At 44.2% G+C, this 21465-nt stretch overlaps 2 protein-coding genes and 1 pseudogene across 3 annotated transcripts in view; 1 reads left to right on the top strand and 2 right to left on the bottom strand.

Annotated features, from left to right (window-relative positions):
* LOC308280321 (trifunctional purine biosynthetic protein adenosine-3-like) overlaps positions 1-21465 on the bottom strand; it is a gene marked incomplete at its 3' end in the record, with an annotated part of 33317 nt that overhangs the window by 7237 nt on the left and 4615 nt on the right. The window contains exons 2-5 of the mRNA XM_080720583.1: positions 19780-19929; positions 18864-18959; positions 3911-4085; positions 651-762 (exon numbers count right to left, since the gene is read on the bottom strand). Coding sequence (XP_080576709.1) covers positions 651-762; positions 3911-4085; positions 18864-18959; positions 19780-19924 — 528 coding nt within the window. The 5' untranslated portion in view covers positions 19925-19929. The remainder of the gene's footprint in view (positions 1-650; positions 763-3910; positions 4086-18863; positions 18960-19779; positions 19930-21465) is intronic.
* LOC308309369 (UDP-galactose translocator-like) lies at positions 8206-10175 on the bottom strand (annotated as a pseudogene). Its single transcript has 2 exons — positions 10117-10175; positions 8206-9151 (listed from the first exon to the last, which is right to left on the bottom strand). The product of its transcript is annotated as a UDP-galactose translocator-like (transcript).
* LOC308309368 (beta-1,3-galactosyl-O-glycosyl-glycoprotein beta-1,6-N-acetylglucosaminyltransferase 3-like) lies at positions 12240-13397 on the top strand (the record flags this gene model as incomplete). Its single annotated transcript, XM_080754917.1, has 1 exon — positions 12240-13397. The coding sequence occupies one exon, from the start codon at positions 12240-12242 to the stop codon at positions 13395-13397; it is 1158 nt and encodes a 385-aa protein (XP_080611043.1).

Genomic DNA, 21465 nt, shown 5'->3' with positions numbered 1-21465 from the left:
CTCATCAGACAATGGTTAAAACAAACAATGATTTCAAGGCCAGTCAGAAAAATAATAATCGTATCTTGGTTGGTTATTTGTCACAACAGTTTTAGTATTCGAATTATTCGACCTCAAAGTATTCGAATAGTCAAATATTCGACAGGACTGGCCAAACTGTAAAATATTAAGTAAGCAAGAGGCGAACATTGTGAAAATAGCCGATCTACATGCTCACAACACTTTTTCACAATATTTATCTGTGGAACCGAGTCACATTAAATGTAATACCTACAATTCCAAGTGCTTGTCAGGGTGGGGGTCCCCAGTTCAAATATGTTTATTTTGGGAGTCACTGCCTAAAAATATAAACCTGGTATAGAGCATTAACAAATTAATCCACCAGGGGCATTGACAACTCATTCTTATGACTTCCTATGTAGCCAAGCTTTATAAACTATATATGTTTTAAAGAGAAAACAATAAAACAGTAAACATAAGCGAATATTCGACTTCTGTGAACAACGTCCAATAGTGACTTTGATATTTGAATATTCGAATATTTGGTGAATGCCCTACAACAGTCCCCATCTATCCAGGATTCTCTTCAAATTTCGATCCTTGTGAGGAGACCTGGTTCTGCCAGATAGCCAAACACACAGTTACGGTACCTTCATGATGTCCAGAACTGCCTGACAGGCCTCGTCTTGGTCCTTGGCCACGATGACTCCCTTCCCTGCTGCCAGACCACTGGCCTTGACCACCAACGCTGGGAAGTTGGCCCTGGGGGACCGACACAAAGACAGCAGAGTCGGGTTACAGTCAAACACTTATGCTTTTTTCAAAGCATTTTATTCACAGGGTTCCCACACATTTTTACTAAGGCTGGGACTTTAAAGTTGTACTATGTAACTTTTTTTATAAAACAAATCTTAAAATTCTCCTAACTATTAAAACACAAAAGTTTTAGAAGATCCGCGCCGTGAATTTCAGCCTGTAAAGCCTTCTCTATATATGTAAACTGAGATCCTTGCCGGGGACCGGATCTCGCGCCAAAATTGCGTCATCACACTACCGGCCAATCACAGCGAGGGTTATACAACTGCCGGCCAATCACATCGCATCTTGAAGTGGGGTCGCCATTTTGTTGTCGCCGGTTTGTACCATCCAGTCTCTAGGTAATTTCGCCTACCAGGCAGGGTGAAGGAGTGTATCTCTGGAATTACTGAACGCACAGGAACAAGGGACCCCTCCAAAGATAGATCTCAGCGAGGTGGAGGCAGACGCGGGGGTCTGAAGGTACGAAAAACGGCCGAAAGACGCGGACGCGACCGCGGTTCGCTATAGGGCTAATGACCACTAGGTGAGCAACTTACACAACTTTAACTGATTAATTGCGATTAATTAATTACAGAAAATTAACGCGATTAAAAAAACTTAGATTTGCACCACAGAACCGATCAGTTTCGGGCATACCGATCATAGCGATGCACCAACGAAGAAGAGACAACAAACGCAAAGGGAGAAGTAGCCGATCAGAGCGCTTTGCTTGGCCCAGTGGATGCGAAATTTAGATTTAAAAAACTTGTTGATTCACTCATACAACAAAATGTGTTTTACTTGAAAAAAATGCTTCTCAGGTAAAATATCGATGTGCGATTAAAATGCGTTTAATTGCGATTAATTAATCACAGAGCCTGTAATTAATTAGATTAAAACTTTTAATCGCATCCCAGCCCTAATTTTTACCAATTAATTTCCAAAACTTTTCCAAAACCTTTCCAGAACATTTAACCCAATTTCCAGGACTATATAACAATAATTCAGCTCAATAACGAGTCGTTTACTCCTATGCGCAATGCCCAAAGACAGGTAGTCTATGCCAGTGGTTCTCAACCTTTTCAGGCTGTGACCCCCGAAATAATCATATTTTAACTCGGGACCCGGGCACCATGACGAGCACTAAGAGTTGAGGAATTTTGTATAACACGGTTTTATTGTGAAAATAGGGGATCTACATGCTCACAACGCCTGTGAGCATGTAGATCCGCTATTTTCACTATTTGACAATTTGGCCAATGTTTAATTTGTCATTTCAGAGGTATTAACAAAAGCAATAACCAAAGACAACGCATAGCTATTTCTTCCAGGACCTTTGATTAATTCCAAAACTTTTCCAATACTGGAAAAATATTTTTCTAATTTCAAAATATTTCCAGGAATGTCATGACCGTGGGAACCCTGTATAATTCAATACTATTAGCAAAGTAAACGTGTCTTGGAGGAGAGAGTTATGTCATCCACAGGACTAGAAAAGCGTGCTCAGTGGAGCACAGATTATCTCCGCAAGAGAATGTCACATTGATGTCAGTGTAACCTCGCGTCACCAGGCTTTCTCGGGGGAAAGCCCGGTGATCGTTTACAACGGCTGTGTTGTTTTTGACAGCAAATTTTGATTTAGTTTTAGTCATAGTCTTTTGAATAAAATGTCTTTTAGTTTTAGTCATAATTTAATCACCTGAAGAGTTTTAGTTTTAGTCTAATTTTAGTCGACTAAATATCATACGATTTTAGGTGACTAAATCTACAGATTTAGTCAACTAAAATGTTTTTTTTTGGCAGGCCTTGCCAAAATACGAGGGATTGTAATGGCTGATTTTACACTTGGTTGCATGCTGAAAATAGCCGATCTACAAGCTCTACGCGTTGTGAGCTTGTAGATCTGCTATTTTCAGCACGCAACACCTGAGAGCAACCAAACATAAAATGACTCTCTTCACCACTAGTCCCTCCCTAACGTTTTAGTCCAGTTTTGATTTTGTTGACGAAATTGTCAATATATTTAGTCTTAGTTTTAGTCATCACAGCATAGTTTTTATTTAGTTTTTATTTCATTTTCGTCAGTGAAAAAAACGCAGTCGACAAACATTTTTTGTCATAGTTTTAGTCGACAAAATCAACACTAGCGGTCCGTTTGATCCTGTCTAGGCGGAAACCACAAGCAGAAGAAGTGGCGTCGCTTTGTTTTGGTTCCCCCCGTTTGTTTCCCCAATCCCTATTAAAATGCTGGAGTAGCCTAGTGTAGTCTTGCCATTCGCTACCAGTTGGACTAAAAGATGCATTATACCAAACAAATTTTCCAAAAGCAAAACTACACCACATCAAGGGGTTTATTAGGTAGGCCCTAAAAGTATGTCCTTGAGTGCAGGGGAATTGCTTTGGGTTAAAACTGTTTGATAGTTCCGGCCAAAGTGTAGTCCGTCTAGGACTACAAGATGAAGACAGCTAATGTCAGTGTGGAACTCCAAATTTCTCCTCTCTACCTTCGGTCTGGTAGAGACAACTAGGACGACATGTTCTGCAATACAGCAATAACTGCAATCTATCTTTCTAATTTTTGCCCTCCAGGCTCCCAAGCTGTGGAATAAACTCCCTGTCGCACTTAGAACAACGGACTCACTCGCTAGCTTTCGCCGTGGACTGAAGACTCACCTTTTCAGACTCCACCTAAACCCTTAGCACTACTGGAAAATCAATGTCCATACATGAAGCTAGTTCGCATTTGTTATTTTAGGTACCTTTTTTTTTAGGAAACCTTTTTTTATTTTATTTTTCTTTACGGAATATATTGTTTTTCTAGATAGATATTCATTTGCATTTGTTATACTGCTGTTGATGTACTGACATTTAATCTTGTTTATTATTGTGATATTTTATCTGCTTATTGTAAATCGCTTTGGATTAAAAGCGTCTGCTAAATGCCTAAACTGTAAACTGTAAACTAATCCACGCCATGTGTTACAATATGAACACAAAAAAAGATATACTGTATATATACTGTATATGTAATAGCTGAAAACAATATTGCAGAGTTCATATAACTGTTGTACAATTATAATTAGATTATAAATCTAATTGCTATTTGACTGACGTGCGGATGTAGTTGCAGGCCTCCTGCGGGTCGGTGAAGGAGCCCCAGCTAGCTGTGGGTATGTTGTGGCGATCCATGAATGCCTTGGAGAAACTCTTGCTGGCCTCCAACTGGGCCGCCTTGGCAGAGGGGCCAAAACATGGAACCCCAGCAGCCGTTAGGTCATCGACGATGCCTGGAACAGGTAGAGGTCGAGAGAAAGACAGCAGAAAGGAGAGGCGTCTCATTTGTCGAGCGTAATGTACGCAAAAACATTTGTCTTGGGGAAGTTGGCACGAGGCATAATTGACAATTAGTACAGGGGACATGAGTATGCACAGGACCTTACAACCCATTTAGGCCTAGAATTATTGAATGCTTTAACCAGTGAAAAATAGCAGATATACAAGCTCACAGCGCGGCACCGAGTGCCGCACTGTGAGCTTGTAGATCTGCTATTTTTGGAAAAAGTCGTGAAAATGTGTGCACATCTTTGAATATATGTATTTTCAAAGCGAACGTTTGCAACTCAAATTTTGCTTCTGGGTGGTCCCTGGAACTAAATATTTTGAGATGGGGGTCCGTGGCCAAATACATGTCATTTTGGGGGTCCTTCACATGAAAACTGACATAGTAGTCTCTCAAGAACAGACTAACCGAGCTCCAGTTAAGTGAAAAGGACCTTTTCTTTGACGATGGCTGGCCAGATTGCTGACATAGAAACATAGGGTTTTTCAAAAAAGGATTCAAAAGAATAGAATCGGGTCAAAACTCGAATTTTCACGATTTTTCAAAAATAGCAGATCTACAAGCTTGCAGCGCGGCACTCGGTGCCGCGCTGTGAGCTTGTATATCTGCTATTTTTCAATAGTTAAAGCATAAAATAATGATACACAATAATGTGTACCCGTTCTGAATGGGTTAAATGCTAACAGACCATTTAGTATCTCACTTGTCATTTTGATATCTTGAACTTTTTCATGTATCCAAATTTCTTGTCTCAGTTGGTATGCAAACATAAGAATTAGCACCAGCACATCTGTGTCTCTGCAGAGAATGATGAGCCTCTGATAGCCTTTGGTTGTTGCATCTGCTGAATGTAGAAGTACAGTATGCGAGTAACAGCTTCTTTATACTTATTATGAAGCCTGCAGTTCAGTAGCGGAACAATTCAGAACCGGGCCGGTATGCGAGCCACAATGCTCGGGCCCCGTCACCCGTCTCTTTGCGCGGTTTTGAAAGTGTGCGGTTCCACTGCAGCCATCACTACACTTCTCACTAAACATAAACAACATATTGTCTGTCTGTGAATAGAAGCCAATCAAGCCATGACATCTGTCTGCTCTTCCTGTTGTCCTTCACAATAAAGTGTAATTTAATTCCCAATGTGCCACATTTTACCCAGGTTAATATAAACAGAAAATAGGTGTAACAGAGGCAGCGCGATACAGAAAGGGGACCCAATTACGAGGGAGGGGGACGAGGGGGACTCCGACAGACGGTCAGGCAGATTGACGGTCATTTGGACTGAGACTGACAGTCAGTCGGAGGCTGACGGCCGGGCCCCCGTGGTTCGTGGGCCGATATGCGGCCACTTACCCAGCTTAACTCATTGCATGCCAGGCCCGATAGTCCCGAGATTATTTCAATGTCTTTCCCTGCCAGGCCCGATAGTCCCGAGAATTTCCGCCATTTAAAAAAATAAATAAATAAAAAAATAAAAAATAAAAAATAAATACTACATTTTTTTGACCCCAAAAAATGTAGTAGGCATGATAGAAATCGCGAAATTGCATGTTTAACCCCCATAGCAATCCCATCTATCAAACATGGCAGCCATCTTTGTTTACATTTTAGGAAAACATAATGGCTTCTATCTCATGAATGCCTTAACGGATTTCCATTCGGATTTTTTTGTTTGAAAGCTGTGAGCAATGTGGACACACGTGGTGCATTATCTAGGCATGGGTGTGCATGATCCGTGCACTATGAATTACATGGAAGTCTATGGAGACTGGAGGCATGGTAGAGTACGAAGGTATTGTTAAATGGCGGGGAATGTGTTAACCAGATGCTCCGCCTCTGCTGCAGTTGAGGAACATCAATCACAGTTACTGATGACATCTTTTCAGGATCCTCAAACCCTCCACTAATACCAATTTCCTGACCATAATTGAGAACTTTCTTCGCTAGCTTATATGATAGGAAATGGGTCAGATTGGCTTTGTTTTCGATATATTCAAATATTAATTTGACAGCCTTACTGGCCAGCAGAGCACACGAGCGGAGTGGAGCGATGACAAAAGCCGATCCGCGCTCCAGAGGGCTCTTGTCCCACTCGCTCGTCGCTCTGGTCGGCCACCGGGCAGCTCCGCTCCCCGCTCAACTTGATTTTCGCATCTCTCGCTCCGCGCTCGCTCCACGCTCCGCTCAGGGCCGTCAATCAGAGTCAAAAAAGTAGTTTGCTACCATGTCCGAAACACTTTCTCCTTTGCCAGTGTGTTCCCAACACAAATGGCTGCGCTAACGTGAGCCTCGGCTTTGATGGAGACTTGGAGAGCTTTCCACTCGCCACTGTTTTGTTGGAAACATGCGGCGCGCGGCCCCAACAGGATCGGCTCGGAGCGGAGGAGGGTCGGCGCTCAGACCCATTATAAAAGGCGCTCGCTCACGCTCAACTAAATAACGGCTCGCTCCGCTCCCCGCACCGCTCGCGCTCCCCTCCGCTCGTATGCTCTGCTGGCCAGATGGCCAAGAATTGGCGCGACCTCACCCTTTAGGGCGAGGTCGCATGTCGCCCTGAGGCGTCTTACTAGTTATCATGATTATCATTATCAGCTGTGGAAGGTTGGGAAGAAAAGAGATAAAAGCCTCCAGCGTCTATTCTCTTCATAAACAACTTTATAACTTTTTTCGTAAAATGTTCTCTGGTGACAAGGCTGTGGACATTTGTACGAGTTGTTTTCTTTAGCCGGTGGGTGGTTCTGCTATGGGCAGCTCTGTTGCGTTTGCTCAGCAACAGGTGGTTACGGCTAGGGCTAGCTGCGTTAAGTGCCTGCCGTGTGCATGTGTGCGTGCATAGTGCATGCGTGTGCTCAAAGCGCGAGGCAGCGGCCGCAGCACAGTGCATTGTGGGGCGGCAGGGCTCGAATAGTGACCATCGAATGCACCACAGATATAAAAAGCTAGATACCTCCCCGGCCGCTGCAGTTCATTGGCGCGCCTGGTCAAGGAGTCCTGGCAGAAATGGCGGAGTGTGGAAGACAGACTGTCACTCAAAAAAACTGCTGGCCAATCACAGCGCGTCTTTTCCGGGACTTTTCCCATTCAATTCAAAGGAGCTTTATTGGCACCAATGGCACGTTTACATGGCCAAAGCAAGTGTCAATACCAGACATGGAGTTGGATCCAGGATTTGGTCACATTCCCGTCTACATTCACCAGTAAGACTCCCTAATCGGGAGATAAGCGACCGTCAGGTCGCAGCGTGATTTTAGGGCAAAATGTGTAGGAGCAGTGTCCAAAAATGTGGTTGAAAAAAATCTGGGGGTCCCTGGGGGTCCCTGGAGCTCCGGGGGTCCTTGGAGGTTGTAGTTTGGCAGGCAAGGAGTGTGTGTGTGCAAAATCTGGCATGGATCGGGGCAACGGTTGCGGAGATATGAGCAGGGCAAAAGTGTGACATGTGACGTGTGACAGACAGACTGACTGACGGACGGACTGACTGACGGACTGACTGACGGACTGACGGACTCAGTTTGTGGAGGTTTTGATAGTAACTGCGACCTGACGGTCGCAATTAGACAGATTGATGAATTATGTTACTTACCTGTGGAAAGTGATTCCCAGCGTTCTATTTTCCAATGTGCATCTGTTTGTACAACCCGGAGCTGTACATGAAACGACCATGTTTCTCTCTGGGAACTTATTTCACAAATCTCTGAATGTTTGGTGACAGCTCCAGTTTTGTTTTCATCCAGTTCCTGATGTTGCGCGGCTCAGCGTTGCGTATGAGAAAACCCATCTTCCTCTGATTGGCCGACCGAATTTCCGCTTCTGTGACGCACAGGGAAGAATTCCATAATTCTTTTTATTTTTTTTGCCAGGAGTCTTGGACCAGCACCCCCCAGCCGGAAGAGGCGTCTACCTTTCTATGTCTGTGGAATGCACCCTACAAATTCAGATGCATTGTGGGATACTTCAGTGCACTATATTCAAAATGGCGGAGCTCCCTTTTAGTACACTACATTAGGGAATAGGGTGGATTTCGGACGCAGCCATGGACTCCTGAGGCATTTTAAGTACTTGAGCGCAAACTATCAAACAGGACTATCAGGGGGTCCTGTCCTGCTGGACCCCCTGCACGTACGTGTATGGTACATGCAAATGGCTACTATAACAATGACAGCACCGCACACAAATTGAAGGTCTAGAAGGAAACCAAACAGGTAGACTGACAGCACCGTGGCAATCACACAGGACAGGGACATGGCCAATGTTTTGACTATGTTGTCAGCATACTTCACCACCGCAGCCACCAGGAGGCCCCCAAACGCCCTGTTGAAAATGACCGCCCACACTGCCGGAGTGTAACCGAATTAGAACCCATTAACAGAGACCGTCACTCCGTCTTTCCACCAAACTCCCAGCATGCCGAAGGTCGTGCCAAAGAGTCCCAGCTGAACGTTTCGGACCCATATGGAGGCAGAGTGTCCTTTGAGGAGCTTCTCAAAGTAAACGCCTGCGAACCCAGACGACAAGCAGCAGAGCAGCACGGCGACCAACCCCCAATAGGGGTTCTGGACGTGCGAATCAATGGCCGGTTCCTTCCGTGCAGTATGCTGCTGCACCTGTACAATGGCCACCCCGGCAAACAAGAGGAACAGGGAAAGCCACTGGACTCTGGACAGAGGCTTCTTCAACATCCACACGCTGAACAACGGCGTGGTCAGGATCTTCATCTGGTAAGAAACCTGGAAGGTGGCGGCGGGCAGGTGGGACAGGGCCACAAACACCAAGTTATTCTGTACGGTGTAGAGGAAGGCAGGGACGAGCATCTTCAGTGTGTCTCTGTATTTGACCAGCACACTGTCGTACAGGAACAGCGCCGCTCGCTTGGGGTTGCATCTGTTCTGCAGGAGGATGACCAGCACACAGGTCAGAAGCTTGAGGGCCTCCGCCACGACAGTGGCCGTGGTCGTGAGGAAACGGTCGCCGGGCAACGTGACGACGCATCGCGTGCTGAGGGCGTCACCACTGTAACCGCTGGCCCAGCCAGGACAATGTCACGTATCATTCCCCATAAAAATAACTCATTTGATTCAATAACATCTAGGCCTACTCCTAACACCAGCTGTAGCCTGTTTAACTGGTGAGGGCCCCCGCCCAGATTGACAGCTGTCTGTCCGCCTTCCCAGAATCTCTTAATTTGGGGTTAATTAGCCTAGGATCAAGATATCAAAGCTGTATTTTATAGATGATATAAAAATGTAAATAAAATACATCTATGATATTCTTGATCCAAGGCTAATGCCTCATTCACATACAGACAAGCTAAGCTAATGGTTTGCTTGGTAATTCAATGTATTCTCTATGCAAACCAGCTTTTAAAATTTCCAAGCTGGAAAAAAAAGCTTGGAATTTTTTAAAGCTGGTTTGCATAGAGAATACATTGAATTACCAAGCAAACCATTAGCTTGGCTTCTCTCAGTGTGAATGCAGCATAAGGGTTTATGCTGGCATAATTGCATCATATTTATAAACTGTGTATCCTGCTCCAGCTAGTTATACAGAAGACAGGACAGCAATTATAGAAATAATATTATTAGACCATAATTGTGGGCTTGACTGAAAGGCGAGAACACCGTTATCTTTATTATTTATAGAATGAGTTCCATCGCGTGAGTTCCGTCGCAGACAGTACATAGGCAGGGCTCTTAGGCAATGAGGTGCAATTGAGGTGTGGAAAATCTGGGAGTGGTGTTAGCTGGAGTATTGGTTGAGCTTCACATGACAGTTAGCACGCTGTAGAATATAGTCACAAGCGAGCCCACACTGTTTCGGAGGAACAGTATCTCTAGTTATTATTGCACTTCATAGGCATGTTAGATTAAGGTCCTTAGATTGTATGTAGAATGTTTAATGCAAATTGCTCAGAAATCCCAGGATAAAAACGGGTTTAAGCATTTTACAAACTGCTCAAAATGGACAAATCTAAGGGCAGAGCTTACTTGACAAAGATACAGATGTGCTCCTCTTGAGTCAAGGCACGTGTGTAAGCAAGTTGCATCTCTTCAGGCCAAACGAGGCATGACCATTTAAAGTTAGATTTTTCAAACGCTTGGTATAGTGCAACCCTTTGGCCAATTGTTGCGAGTTTCATGTTTTCGCTGTTTGGCATAGCCCTCTACCATATTGCCAAGTTTCGTAAAAAGCGACTGTACCGTCAAGCCAGGACAGAAAAAGTGGCGGAAGGGCTTGGCCACTAATGAGTGACTACAAGCTACTTTGTGGCTTGGCCGCTAAATATATATATATTAAAAATCGAACCTTGGTTCGAAGTGAAGCGGTGAATTCTTATTCTATGTGTTCTAGAGCTATGAAATCTGTGTTATGAATTTTGAATGAATGAATGATTTTGTCTGGAGGGCTAAATTGTCATGTGAAGCTTGACCAATCCTCAATTCTGGACGCACGGAACATGTATGGGACAGACAAAGCCACTCCTTGGAAGCGGCTTTCACTGCTTCAAAAATAGAATAACCGAATTGTACTATTTATTATTGTATTATTTATTATATTATTACAAAACAGTTAGTAGGGGCAGCACAGTTTAACCTAAACTGGATTAAAACCGCAGTAGCTCCATATATGGGACAGGCTGAATAGGCTGAAACAATTTTAACTGGCATCCCGGGGTCGGAAGTCACGATCTCACAGTTAAGATCGGACGTCATATACACCATTTATGGGCGTAGGTGCTGTGGAAGCTCCGTAAAAGGACAAATGTTGACATAGTGACATCAGCGGCAAGCGGGACATCAGCAATGGGATATAAGGCAACGTGGCGGTTTACCTGGCTTTGTGTTTCTTAGTTAAGCTGTGAGTATTGATTTCCCCAACATCGTTAAAGATCTATGAGCTGTGACCAGTGATTTCCTCGACGCTGCAAAAGATCTCTGAACTGTGACCAGACCAGTGATCAAAGTTGTTAAAGACCTATGAGCTGTGACCAGTGATTTCCTCAAAGTTGTTAAAGACCTATCAGCTGTGACCAGTGATTTCCTCCACGTTGCAAAAGATCTCTGAGCTGTGACCAGTGATTTCCTCAACGCTGCAAAAGATCTGAGCTGTGACCAGTGATTTCCTCAAAGTTGTTAAAGACCTATCAGCTGTGACCAGTGATTTCCTCAACGCTGCAAAAGATCTCTGAACTGTGACCAGTGATTTCCTCAACGCTGCAAAAGATCTCTGAGCTGTGACCAGTGATTTCCTCAACGCTGCAAAAGATCTGAGCTGTGACCAGAGATTTCCTCAAAGTTGTTAAAGACCTATGTGCTGTGACCAGTGATTTCCTCAACGCTGCAAAAGATCTGAGCTGTGACCAGTGATTTCCTCAAAGTTGTTAAAGACCTATCAGCTGTGACCAGTGATTTCCTCAACGCTGCAAAAGATCTCTGAACTGTGACCAGTGATTTCCTCAACGCTGCAAAAGATCTCTGAGCTGTGACCAGTGATTTCCTCAACGCTGCAAAAGATCTGAGCTGTGACCAGAGATTTCCTCAAAGTTGTTAAAGACCTATGTGCTGTGACCAGAGATTTCCTCAAAGTTGTTAAAGACCTATGAGCTGTGACCAGAGATTTCCTCAAAGTTGTTAAAGACCTATGAGCTGTGACCAGTGATTTCCTCCACGTTGTTAAAGATCTCTGAGCTGTGACCAGTGATTTCCTCCACGTTGTTAAAGATCTCTGAGCTGTGACCAGTGATTTCCTCCACGTTGTTAAAGATCTCTGAGCTTTGAGCAGTGATTGCAGCGATTTCCTCAACGTCGTTGAAGATCTCTGGAAGCAGACCGTTGCTCTAATAACTGACCCCTTAGGCTGGCCTTACACCTGCTAGCTATCGGTTACAGTGACCAGGGAAAGGATGTACCCAAAAACCTTCTGTCCATGGCAGTGGTTTATTAAAAATAAACGCTGGGCCTTCCTTACTACTTTACTGGGGCTGGGCTGGTTTGTTTACTACCTGTCTGTAAACTACAGATCTTCAACCTGCTGCAAGACCAACGAGTTGCGTCCAATAACAGGGGACCCACTGTTGCATCCGATAAATTCTGCCTCTGAGTTGCCCTCAATGACTGTCAAAAGAACTCCAAAAGAATACTCTGAGGACCTGCCAGTGTGCTCGGCAATCATCCAGGGAGACATGGTGCGCACGAATGATGAGATTGCCCAACTTCTGGGATCGAAAGAGAGACTGTCAAACGATTTCTACCTTAGCTTGACAAAGGACTGTAAAGCTTACATCGACACCAGAGGGTTCATCACCAAGCCGCTCAGTGCGGAGGAGAGTTCCTTTCCCATCGCCTACTCAATGGTGATTCATGCCGACGTGGAGATGTTTGAGAGACTTTTACGTGCGGTCTATAACCCTCAAAATGCATATTGCGTGCATTTTGACAAGAAGTCGCCGGAGGGATTTCAGAAAGCCGTGAGCGCAATCGTTTCCTGTTTGCCTAACGTGTTTATAGCAAGCAAACTAGAAATAGTCACTTATGCATCCTGGTCGAGAGTTCAAGCCGATCTGAACTGCATGAAAGATCTGATTAAGTCCCCTGTCCAGTGGAAGTACCTCTTAAATACTTGCGGTGCGGACCTACCCATGAAAACCAATGCAGAAATGGTTCAGGCACTGAAGCTTCTCAATGGAAGGAACAGTTTGGAATCTGAACCCATGCCAGACTACAAGTTGCGCCGCTGGCAGTACAGTTACAAAGTCACCGATACTGAGAATACTCATGACAACACGATAGCCAATACAGGAGTACGAAAAACGCCCCCACCAATCAACATCCCCATATTCTCAGGCAGCGCTTACTTTGTGGTCACCAGAGAATTTGTAAAATATGTGCTGCAGGACAGAGAGGTTCAGCATCTCATAGAATGGTCTCATGATACGTACAGTCCGGATGAACATCTGTGGGCCACTCTGAATAGAATGAGCACTGTGCCTGGGTCAGTGCCTGCCCACAGAAAGTACCACATGTCTGACATGAATGCGATCGCTCGCTTGATGCATTGGAGCGAAAACGCTGCAGAAGAGGTGCCCCCATACCCTCCATGCACTTCAACGGTTAAAAGATCACTGTGTGTATATGGGGCTGGTGACCTCCAGTGGATATTTCAACAGCATCACCTCATGGCGAACAAGTTTGATCCAGAAGTCGATGACATTGCCATTAGATGTATTGAATCAACGCTCCGTTTCAAAGCATTACAAAATCGTAAATAATGCAAAATGTATTCCATCGTTAATTCCTACCTGGGATTCAGTGCACGAAGGCAGTGCCCTTAATGAGGTGCAATTGAGTTGCGGAAAAACATCTGGGAGAGGTGGTAGCTGGAGTATTGGTTGAGCTTCACATGACAGTTAGCACGCTGCAGAATATAGTCACGTTGGCAACCAAACCTGCAATCGGTGCAGAAAACTACAGCTAGCTGGAGTATTTTATTTATCTATTAAGTTCTCCCCAAGAGGTAGCCAATGGGGTGCAATTGGAAATTGGCAGAAAAACATCTGGGAGTGGTGTTTTTACTTGGAAAAAAGAGAAGAAACTGGTCACAATTATTGTGACATGAAAATGTAATTATCGTCCTATCCCTTGTGTGTGGTAATGTTGCATGGCAGGAGATTCTTCACAAGTGATTCAATATGCAGGGCTCATGGTGAACTCCTCTGCTAGCTCAGTGGCCTCCTCCTTCTCTCCAACGGGGACGTTGTAGTGGCGGTGGTCCTCCGTCACCAGGCACATGGAAGGCCAGTCGTCCTTGTGGTTGTCGGGGTAGTAGTACGTGAGGAACTCCTCGGTGTCGGCCATGTACAGTCTGTAAACCTGAATGGTGCACTGCAGCGCGTAGCCCAGGAGGCACATCACCTGCTCCAGCCCCCCGCTGAAGCCCACGTGGCTGAGGTGGTTGGACAGGAAGGCGCGTGGCGACTCGGAGGAGTCGCGGGCGAACATCATCCAGCCGAAGACGAGCACATCATCGCCGCCGCTCTGCATGGTGCCTTTGCAGCTCCGTGGCGCGCCACAGCATCAGCAGCTTGAGCGCCTCCAGCAGGCCCAGCTCCTCCTCGCCGCCCTGGAACCCTGGGAAGTTTCGTTTTCACTCTCTCTCGCTGTAGGACAGAATATCCACAGCTGGAGCCAAGCTGCATCTGTCCTCCACCTTTGGAAGTGTGATTTCGAACAGAGGCACGGGGTGAAGGTCCTCGGCTCCGCCACACAGGTCTTCATCACCCATGTACTGTAGTCGCTGTCAATGCTGACCCCTCCTGGTTGGTCTTGGGGAGGTAGTAGACCAAGGGTGTAAAAGACCAAAGGCTCGACTGGTTGTCTAAACCTAACTCAAGGTCCGCTGTCAAGCAGGAATTAAGCAGAGATGTATGTTCCTCAGCAGTAAAGGGGAAGGAGTCACTGTGAAGGAATCTGTAGGATGTGAGTAACTGGGCGAAAATCGACTTGAAAATCGACTCATGCTCACCGCGACTCAAAAAATGAGAGTCGTGAGTCTTTTATTATTATTATTATTTTTTTAATGGCTTGTTCAAAAACGTTATGAACCTTTTCAAAATGTTGGTCTACTTTGGTCAAATGTTTTCCAAATCATGTTACAGGCGGAACTGTACGAGTGTGTCTGTTGAGACTGAGTCCATCTCTGTGCTGCTCTAGTGTGTCTTGTGTGCGCGGTTCTATGCGCTGCTGTTTTGTTTACTTCCTGCTTGTGGTGGAAGCTGGACGGCGATAACATGGCATCTGCACCAAGGAGTAGCGTTTAGGATCACTTTGTAAAGATTGACGACCACACTGTGAAATGCACAGTTTGCAACAAAAAGTATGCATATCACTCTAACAACGACGGTGTCAAATCACATAAAAGGTAAACATCCACAGTGTCAGCAGCGACCATCGAATCAAACCAGCATGGACAACTTCGCCGTGAGCAACCGTCATTGTGATGACCTGTGGGCTGAAAAAATCACAGCGTTGATTGCCAAGATGATAAAGGGAGATATCATGCCAATTTCTGTTGTGGAGGGGCAAGGCTTAAGACCTGATGACATTTCTCGAGCCAGAGTATGTCTTGCCTTGTCGCCAAACAATGACAACTCGATTGGAGGAAATGTACACTGGGGCCGCCGCCAAACTATCTAACAATCTGTCGAAATCCGACAAAGTTGCTCTGGCCACTGACGCGTGGACTGGGTTGAGGAGAGAGTCCTATGTGACAATAACTGCTCACTATTTTGAAGGTTGGGATTTGAAGAGTGCCATCCTACAGACACGAGCGATGCCAGAGAGACATACAGCAGAAAATATGGCCAACGTCCTGCGGGTTGCAGCTGAGAGATGGGGCATAGCGGACAAAGTGGATGTCTGCGTCCACAACAACGCAACTAATATCGTGTTGGCAAACTCTTGCTTGAGTGACGGAGCAAGAGTTATCGGGCCGACCCGGCCTGACCCGATAACGTCGGGCCGGGTCGGGTAGGGTCGGGCTCGGGCCGAATTTGAGAACTCTAGGCTGTGATTAAGCTGAAAATCCTAGCCCAGATCTGGAGGCATACGTCATAGACATCATAGCCGATAATGTCACAGGCTGTTCACATGAAGTCTGAGATCCACACTGGAGCTCCTTACAGTATGAATCCCGAAATCCGCATCATTTCCTAGTTTTCGTCTCTGTGAGCGAGCCCACAGAGACGTTTGAACACATTTTTTTCAAACTTCAACTTGTTCAGCTTTACACAGTTATTATTGCTTGTACTTTTCTTTTTTTAAGCGGTGAAAGCCGCTTCCAAGGAGTGGCTTTGTGTGTCCCGTTCATGTCCATATACGGTCATTTCAGTCCAGAATGAACAGGTTTTATCTGGAGTGGCTTTGTGTGTCCCGTTCATGTCCATATATGGTCATTTCAGTCCAGAATGAACAGGTTTTATCTGTCCCATACATCCAAAATATGTGTGTAACGTCCGTCCCGGTCTGATGATTGGATGATTAAAAATGTCCAATGAGACCAGAATTGAGGATTGGTCAAGCTTCACATGACAATTCGGCCCTCCAGATAAAATCATTCATTCATTCAGAATTGGAAGAATGTATAGATCACAGAGTTCATAGCTCTAGAACACATAGAATAAAAGTTCACCGCTTCACTTCGAACCGGGGTTTGATTTTTTTATTTTATTTATTACTTTTTAAAATGTTTAACTTTTACGGAATTCATTTCTCCAGCGGATAACTTGTGACTCGTGTCATAGCAACCACACTTGCAATTTCCCAGAATTGTAGAATTGCATGAATTCCGTCTTAGCATTTATTTGCGGGTGTTTTCATTGAGCCCACGCAGTTTCTACAGGAACTGCTTTTCTAGTTGTTTTTAACTCAGTGAATGCCACCCTTTATTCAAAATCTACAAAACTGGTGCCAGCCATTTTGCTTAATTTTGCCTTTTTATGGGGGCCAAAATCATATTTTGTACTTAAATTACATATATAAATCTATGCTTCTATCGAAAGCCACACTACCCCTCTTACAAAGGAAAACATGTATATTTATATATATATATCCTATCATTAGATTTGGGCTTCAATAGAACATGTGTAAGATGTCTTGATCATCATCATATGTGTGTGCTGTGATGGGCCCTGTATGCAATCTGGAGTGCAATACCATTTGAAAACCACCAGAGGGTGGTCTCCTACTATCTGATCAACTAACAGAAGAAGGAAGAAGACGTCCATGTTTTTTTTGGTTTGGGCCTGTTGTTTACATTTTGGCCAGGCCTTTTAGCTAGCATGCTAACACACTTCGGAACCCTGGCGATCGCGATCAAGGATAGGTAGAGAAGAATGGATGGCACCGCTGGAATCCTGAGAATTTTCTGCGTTTTTTGAGTACTTATAGTTCGTCAGGGATGCACGGGAAAGTGTATAAACGAACGTTTTAGATAACATTTAAACGGCCGGAACCAATCTTCGGCTATACCGATTTTCCGCCGGACTGTGTTACACTGGTGCTACAGTCAAATCGGCCGTATCGCTCAGGTCACGGAGGCATATGGCCAACTTCTAGAGCGATTTTTTTGAAATTACAATTATGAAAAAATGATAAAACTTTTGATTAATTAAAAAGACGTAAAAGACGTTTATGGCACCGAGGTCCAAAGACGTATAAGACGTTTATGGCGTTCAGTGAGTTAACATTTAGGAAAATATTTGCCAAGTTTTACATCAAAGCCACTCTTCTCTGTTACATCCTAGCTGTCTGTCCCTCATCCATCCATCTCTGACACTGAGACACTCCATTCTCATCTTCTCATTGTGGGCTCGCCTGAAAGGCGGGAACACTATGTTATCTTCATTATTTATAGAGTGAGTTCCGTCGCTTGCCGGTTCCATCATATTTTCATGACCGGTTCCTATAATGATTCCTGGAATTTCTCATGAGTGTTCTTTTGGCGCAGCTGTGTGCATTGCAAGCGACTGTGGTGATGTCTCGCTACATGTGTGAGTGAGGTGGATACGCCCACTCAGAGCAGGCTCTGCACCCACTGAGAGCAGGCTCTGCACCCACTGATATCGGATCAGAATGCCAGCGTCCTTCGAGACAGACGGAGCTAACGTTAGTGCAGCAGCGTATCGAACAGAGTACAGACCAAACTCCTCACGAGTGTGGTTGCACTTTACAAGAGAGGAAAAAAAGCATGCAAAGTGCACAGAATGCAGTGCAATCCTTTCGTGCAAATGTGCAGTCTCCTAAAAGCTGTAGTAACAGTGACTGCAGCTGCCGCCTGCCACTTCAATTTCTTCAGTAGCCTAGCTAGCTGCTACTAACTAACCACGGAGCGCAATACCCATTTCACTCGGCTTGTACTACTGTTCATGGTGTTCCTGTTCCATATGAAGGATGCAACGTTTGCATGAGGTTTTATGAATAACTAGAACTAGCAATAGAACTAGCAACAGTCAGCAAGTCACTCCTTTCCCCGCACACTGGTAGCAGCTGGGAGGATGACAACGAAGACTAGCCGATCTACAAGTTCACAGTGCGTCGCGTGCGACACGTTGTGAGCTTGTAGATCGGCTATTCATCGTGCCGTTAACTAACCATGTATTCTCCACTGTTTGAACGTCCACCCTTAACCATGCATTCCATTATATTGTTATTGTGGTAGTTATACAAGTTGTATAATTATTTTGCTGTATTAACTTTATTACAATAATAATAATAATGAAAGAAAAACAATACTAACATATATATATGTGTGTGTGTGTGTGTGTGTGTGTGTGTGTGTGTGTGTGTGTGTGTGTGTGTGTGTGTGTGTGAGATATATACAGTATATATAAAATATACACTTCCGGAACAGTTATAGGGACCGGTTCTACCCGGAACCGAAAAATAACATTAAGAAGAAAGGTAGATGATAGGCCTTTATGCACATCCAATTAGTCTGATGCTTAACTAAAGTGAATATCTGATTTATCATAAGAAAAGTAGACCTACTGTAGCTCGAAAAACCTAATGTTAAATGGAAGGGAACGAGGATATCTAACTGGTTATTTCAACACAAGCTCCCATCATCCCACTGATATTGAGCCTAATCCAACCCATCTCACAACTCCGCTGTGGGTACTCTGCACTTCTACGCTCGTGAAAACAAAGCTTTTATACATTCTAGTGATAAAGAAACTCACCTTCTGCCAGTGGTACCTCCGGTCCAACCACAACCAGTCCCACCTTGTGGTCCTTACAGAACTGGGCCAGGATGGAGTGGTTACTAATCGACACCTCTGGATAGACAGACACAAAACAGAGCATATGGATCACTTTAGTTAAAGGGATATCCCACTTTCAAAAAAACTTTTGGTCATTTCATCATCTAATCAGGCTTTTGGGAACACCCAGGACAGTTTTTGAATTTCTTCATTCAGTATTTAGATATTTGATATTCATTTCCCCCCTTCCAGGACCTTCTTATACAAATCCATTATAACTTCAAACTCCATTTTAACCATGATAGATTCAATGAAAACAACTTTCCTTTTTTCTGGTGACTCCTGACACCCTCTGAATACGTGAGCAGGCCGTGTTTTTTTGATAACTTTTTTCATTTATTTTCTATAATCTTTTATTGTATTTAATAATTTTCATTTCCCCAAACAATTTATATAAATCAATGAAAAATGTTATTAAAAAAACACGGCCTGCTCACTCACGTATTCGGAGGGTGTCAGGAGTCACCAGAAAAAAGGACAGTTCTTTTCATTGAATCTATCATGGTTAAAATGGAGTTTGAAGTTATAATGGGTTTGTATAGGAAGGTCCTGGAAGTGGGAAAATGGGGGGAAACGAATATCAAATATCTAAATACTGAATGAAGAAATTCAAAAACTGTCCTGGGTGTTCCCAAAAGCAAGATTAGACGATGAAATGACCAAAATAATTTTGAAAGTGGAATATCCTGTGGAAAAAGGCCTTTTGTTTCTTGTTTTTTTGTTGGCCTGAAAACGTTGAAGACCCCTGCTCTATAACATGCCATTTCTGTATCACTTCAAAATCCCACCCCTCTCCAGTGGTTAAAAACATTTGTGTACACGTGTGTTTAGTTACCAGAGTTGCTGATCTTTCCGCTGTTGGCCGTGCCCGCGTTTCCAGGCGCCACCAGGACCTGCTGGATGTGCTCTGATTGGGCCAGCTTCCACGCCAGCGTGTGCTCCCGCCCACCGCTGCCAATCACCAGCACTCGTTCCGCCATGGCACCTAAGAGACGGAAGGAGAGAATCACGTTCGCACATTTAGGCCTAGGATTATTGACTGCTTTAACTATTGAAAAATAGCAGGTCTACAAGCTCACAGCGCGGCACCGAGTGCCGCGCTGCGAGCTTGTAGATCTGCTTTTTTTTTTTTTAATCGTGAAAATTAGAATTTTTGCCTGATTCTATAAGTGTCTTTTGAATCCTTCTAAGGTTTTTTAGAAACACCTATGTTTCTATGTCAGCAATCTGGCCAGCCATCGTCAAAGAAAAGGTTCTTTTCACTTCACTGGAGCTCAGTTAGTCTGTTCTTGAGAGACTACTATGTCAGTGGTTCTCAAACCTTTTCATGTGAAGGACCCCCAAAATGATGTATTTGGCCACGGACCCCCCCCTAACTCAAAATATTTAGTTCCAGGGACCACCCAGAAGCAAAATTTGAGTTACAAACGTTCGCTTTGAAAACACATATATATTCAAACATTTGCGCGGCACTCGGTGCCGCACTGTGAGCTTGTATATCTGCTATGTTTCAATAGTTCAAGCATTAAATAATGTTAGGCCTAAATGGGTAATTTTTTATTGCCAGTTATGTTTGCACATAAGACCTCAGTGTGGTGCCTTAGTCAGGGGTGTCACACCTAATTCTGGGCCCTGGGTTCAAGGATTCACTGCGGGCCCCCCATGAGGGGGGTTTAACCCATTTAGACTGGGAACGCATTATTACACATTATTCTGTGCTTTAACCATTGAAAAATAGCAGATATACAAGCTCACAGTGTGGCACCGAGCTTGTAGATCCGCTATTTTTGAAAAATCCTAAAAATGTGTGCAAGTCTTTGCAAGTCAAGAAAAAAACCTTGTGTTTCTATGTCAGTGGTGCTCAAACTTCTTCATGTGAAGGGCCCCCAAAATGATATTTGGCCACGGACCCCCATCTAAAAATATATAGTTCCAGGGACCCCCCAGAAGCAAACTTTTAGTTGCAAATGTTCGCTTAAAAAATACACATATTATTCAAAGATTTGCACACATTTTCATGATCGTTTTGCAGATCTACTGCAGATACAAGCTCAGGCACCGAGTGCCACGATGCAAGCTTGTATATCTGCAATTTTTAATAGCTAAATAATTAAGGCCCCTCCACCTTGGGCATTAGTAACTCAGTCCCACTTTTCCCACCCTTGTGACACCACTGATTGTCCCACTGCACCGCCATTGATTGAATGATAAATTACATTCTGTTAATTGTGCGTAAGAAGAACCAATCCTTTATGAAGTATAAGTCATAAAGGCAGAGAGGCCTTTGGTGGCCAGACTGGCCACAGCAGAGAACCAATTAATAGCTCTTCATTCATCTTTTAAATTGGATTAATGCTTATTTAATTGAATGCAAAAATTGACCTATAACGAAAGGAATCCGCCTGGTTGTGAGAAACGGCTGACCTTTTCTGTGTTCTGTGGCTTTAAATTATCTTGTAATGCCACACTAACAAGTCAACTAGAAAAATAAAAGCTTTGTGGTCAACAATTAACTGGCATT

This window comes from Nannobrachium achirus (genome assembly GCF_963921795.1).
Source record: "Nannobrachium achirus genome assembly, chromosome: 24".
NCBI lineage: Eukaryota > Metazoa > Chordata > Actinopteri > Myctophiformes > Myctophidae > Nannobrachium > Nannobrachium achirus.
The sequence above is the reverse complement of the archived record's forward strand: the minus strand, read 5'-3'. Positions and strand labels throughout refer to the sequence as shown.